At 43.3% G+C, this 2,521-nt stretch overlaps 1 protein-coding gene across 1 annotated transcript; it reads right to left on the minus strand.

The window, feature by feature from the left end:
* Positions 1–147: 147 nt before the first annotated feature.
* Positions 148–1,918, minus strand: LOC125504512 (trypsin-2-like; the record flags this gene model as incomplete). The annotated part of the gene is given in 5 exon segments (XM_048666629.1): positions 148–555; positions 612–728; positions 780–994; positions 1,047–1,236; positions 1,541–1,918. Coding segments are annotated over 5 exon segments (810 nt in total). The 3' UTR covers positions 148–322.
* Between the last annotated feature and the right edge of the window lie 603 nt (positions 1,919–2,521).

The raw sequence follows: 2,521 nt of genomic DNA on the forward strand, positions 1-2,521 counted from the left end.
AATGATACAACATCCAGTGATATTATCCGATGATTTATTGGTATTTTTTGTTGTTTTATAAAATCACAAAAACTCTTTGTGATGTTGTGAGTGAGTGGACTCGAGTGGGCAAACCGCCCACTCGAGATGAAAAAAAAACCCTAGGAATAATTTATTGGGCAATACAATGTTTGCCGGGTCAGCTAGTTTATTTATAAAATGCAACTGTAACAATTGTACAGCAAACATTTATTCTTTCTTTACAAATTGATCGATTAATCAATTCATCATCATCATCACACGGTTCAATTCGTCTTAAAACTAATCCACAAAAGCGATATCTTTATAGCCCAGTTTCCTCTCTAATCCAGGCGCGTAAATTGGGTACGCTCGCATATAGACCTGGATATCCGGCAAAGGCGCATCCATTTCCCCAAGAAACCACGCCAGTCAAGTACCCGTCCACTATAAGAGGACCTCCTGAGTCGCCTTGACATGCGTCTTTTCCTCCATCCACAAATCCAGCACACAGCATCCTTTCGGTTATTTGGTACGATCGTGTAGCTAACCATTCGCCTGCAAGTTCATGCAGGTGCAAAAAGCCCCTGAAGAAGCGCCACAGTTCCACTCACGGTAATACTCCTCACAGGAGTCGTTGCTGACAATGGGAACAAAGACCTCTTGTAACTCGTCCATTAGAGAGCCTCCGGAAAACGGGGTGCCCCAACCAGTAACACTGGCAGTGGCGCCTACAAACCCAGTTCTCACTTTGGGGCAAATTAAGCCTCAAACAATCTCACCTGGCAGTGGCGCCCATCCTTCTGGAGGCAGCTGGGCGTAGCCGATGGCATCAGCAACTTCGCTCTGAAGCTGGGCGAGCTTCATTAACCCAATATCGTAGTCCAGGGTGGAACTATTGTACAATGGGTGGCGAATGGCCACAGAGGATGAAACCAGGACTCCTCCTTGAGCCCACAGCTCGCTTCCCAATCGGAATTGGTACCGGTGCGTGCCACTGGAAATTTCCAAATTAACTAAACGTATTTTATGCCCAGGTGGGCACCTACGCGGAAATGCAATGGGCAGCCGTTAGGATCCACTCAGGGGAAATCAGCGATCCTCCACAGCTGTGCCGATGCCAATTTTGGAAAGACACCTGATGCGGATGGCTGGCAATTTCCACCGGCCAGCCGCCCACAATGCGGCCATCAAGCAAAGGAACCAGCGGTTTTGGTTCGAAAATTTCATCAGCGGCCACTGAAAAGAGTTCAAGATTGTTGAGGAAGAGTGTTAAAGTCTAGGACGAAGGTGAGTTGGATGGTTTAAGCATTGAAGTAGCAGAGTGTTTGGGGGTTCAAGATTAGCCATGTCGACCTAAAGACAATGAGGCGACTATTCATAGATGCTGAGTTATTTAACAAGAAACGTATTTTTAAACAATGAAGTCTTGTAGTCAAGAGGTAATTTGGTTCAGCTTCGTTTGAAGGGGCGGTCAGAGCATTTTATTTTGAGATTTTAATTAAGGAAAATAGATATGAAAACTCCAGAATCAAGCACTTACCAGTCAGACATAGCGATCCAGCGACCAGCCCCAACCAGAAAACTAGTTTCAACATTTTGCGACCTTTTAGGCGAAATTTTTGGGCCAAATGAGTGAGTTTGCAACAAAACTGGTAACGTTCATTTTGGCTCCATATCTGATCGATTATACCGGATTTAGTTGGGTTTAATTAGCTGATCGATTAATGGCTTCCTAAGGCGGTCGTCGTTAATTGTTATATTGATGTGTGACAATCGATTTTGTCTACCATCAATCAATAAAGAAAACAATAAAGCTAATAAATAAACCCAGAATGTTCAATAGTAAACTGAGTCTACTGATAAAAGCGATTTGGATCAGTTAGTGGTGGGTTTGTTCAAGAGATTTGGACGGAAGACGAATCTGCTCGAAAGTTTCACAATTGTTCAGTGCGCGATTTGGGGGGTAATATTGGGTTGGTTTGAAGCAAATGGTGGGTAAAAATCGCTCATAATTTTTCAATAAAACCGCAGCATTTCGTTCATCGACTCTACATGTCGGTTTCAGGATGTCGCGTCTGAAAGCAAGGGGAAAAAGAATCAGAAGAATAATTAATAGATGACATAAATGAAGAGGAAGCAAAAGGTTGTCTCAATGTTCAGCTTATTCTTTGGAAAAAAGCAGGCCCTTCAGGATATACCCAAGGGCGGATCGAGGGGAGAGGGGGTCATGACCCCCCCCCATTCAATTATTTATCCAACGATGCCAAAACGAATTCTTTGGCTCGAATGGTTCTTGAGAAACTTCTAAAAAAACAGCGTCATGTTCAAGTGGATTTTGCAACTCAAAGAAAACCACGCAAATCTAAAACTTCTTGAATTCAAGCATTTTTTGAGAAAACTTCCAACATTTCCCCATCCATGGTTTCCTTTCTGAAAAGGCCATTTATTTCTGTCTAGAATGATGTACAAATGAGCGTTCTTGCTCATTTTGCCTCCGAGAAATGAGCAAAAACGGGACGGA

This window comes from Dendroctonus ponderosae, unplaced genomic scaffold, assembly GCF_020466585.1.
Source record: "Dendroctonus ponderosae isolate FM_Combo_2020 unplaced genomic scaffold, Dpon_F_20191213v2 Dpon_F_20191213_5, whole genome shotgun sequence".
Classification (NCBI taxonomy): Eukaryota; Metazoa; Arthropoda; class Insecta; order Coleoptera; family Curculionidae; genus Dendroctonus; species Dendroctonus ponderosae.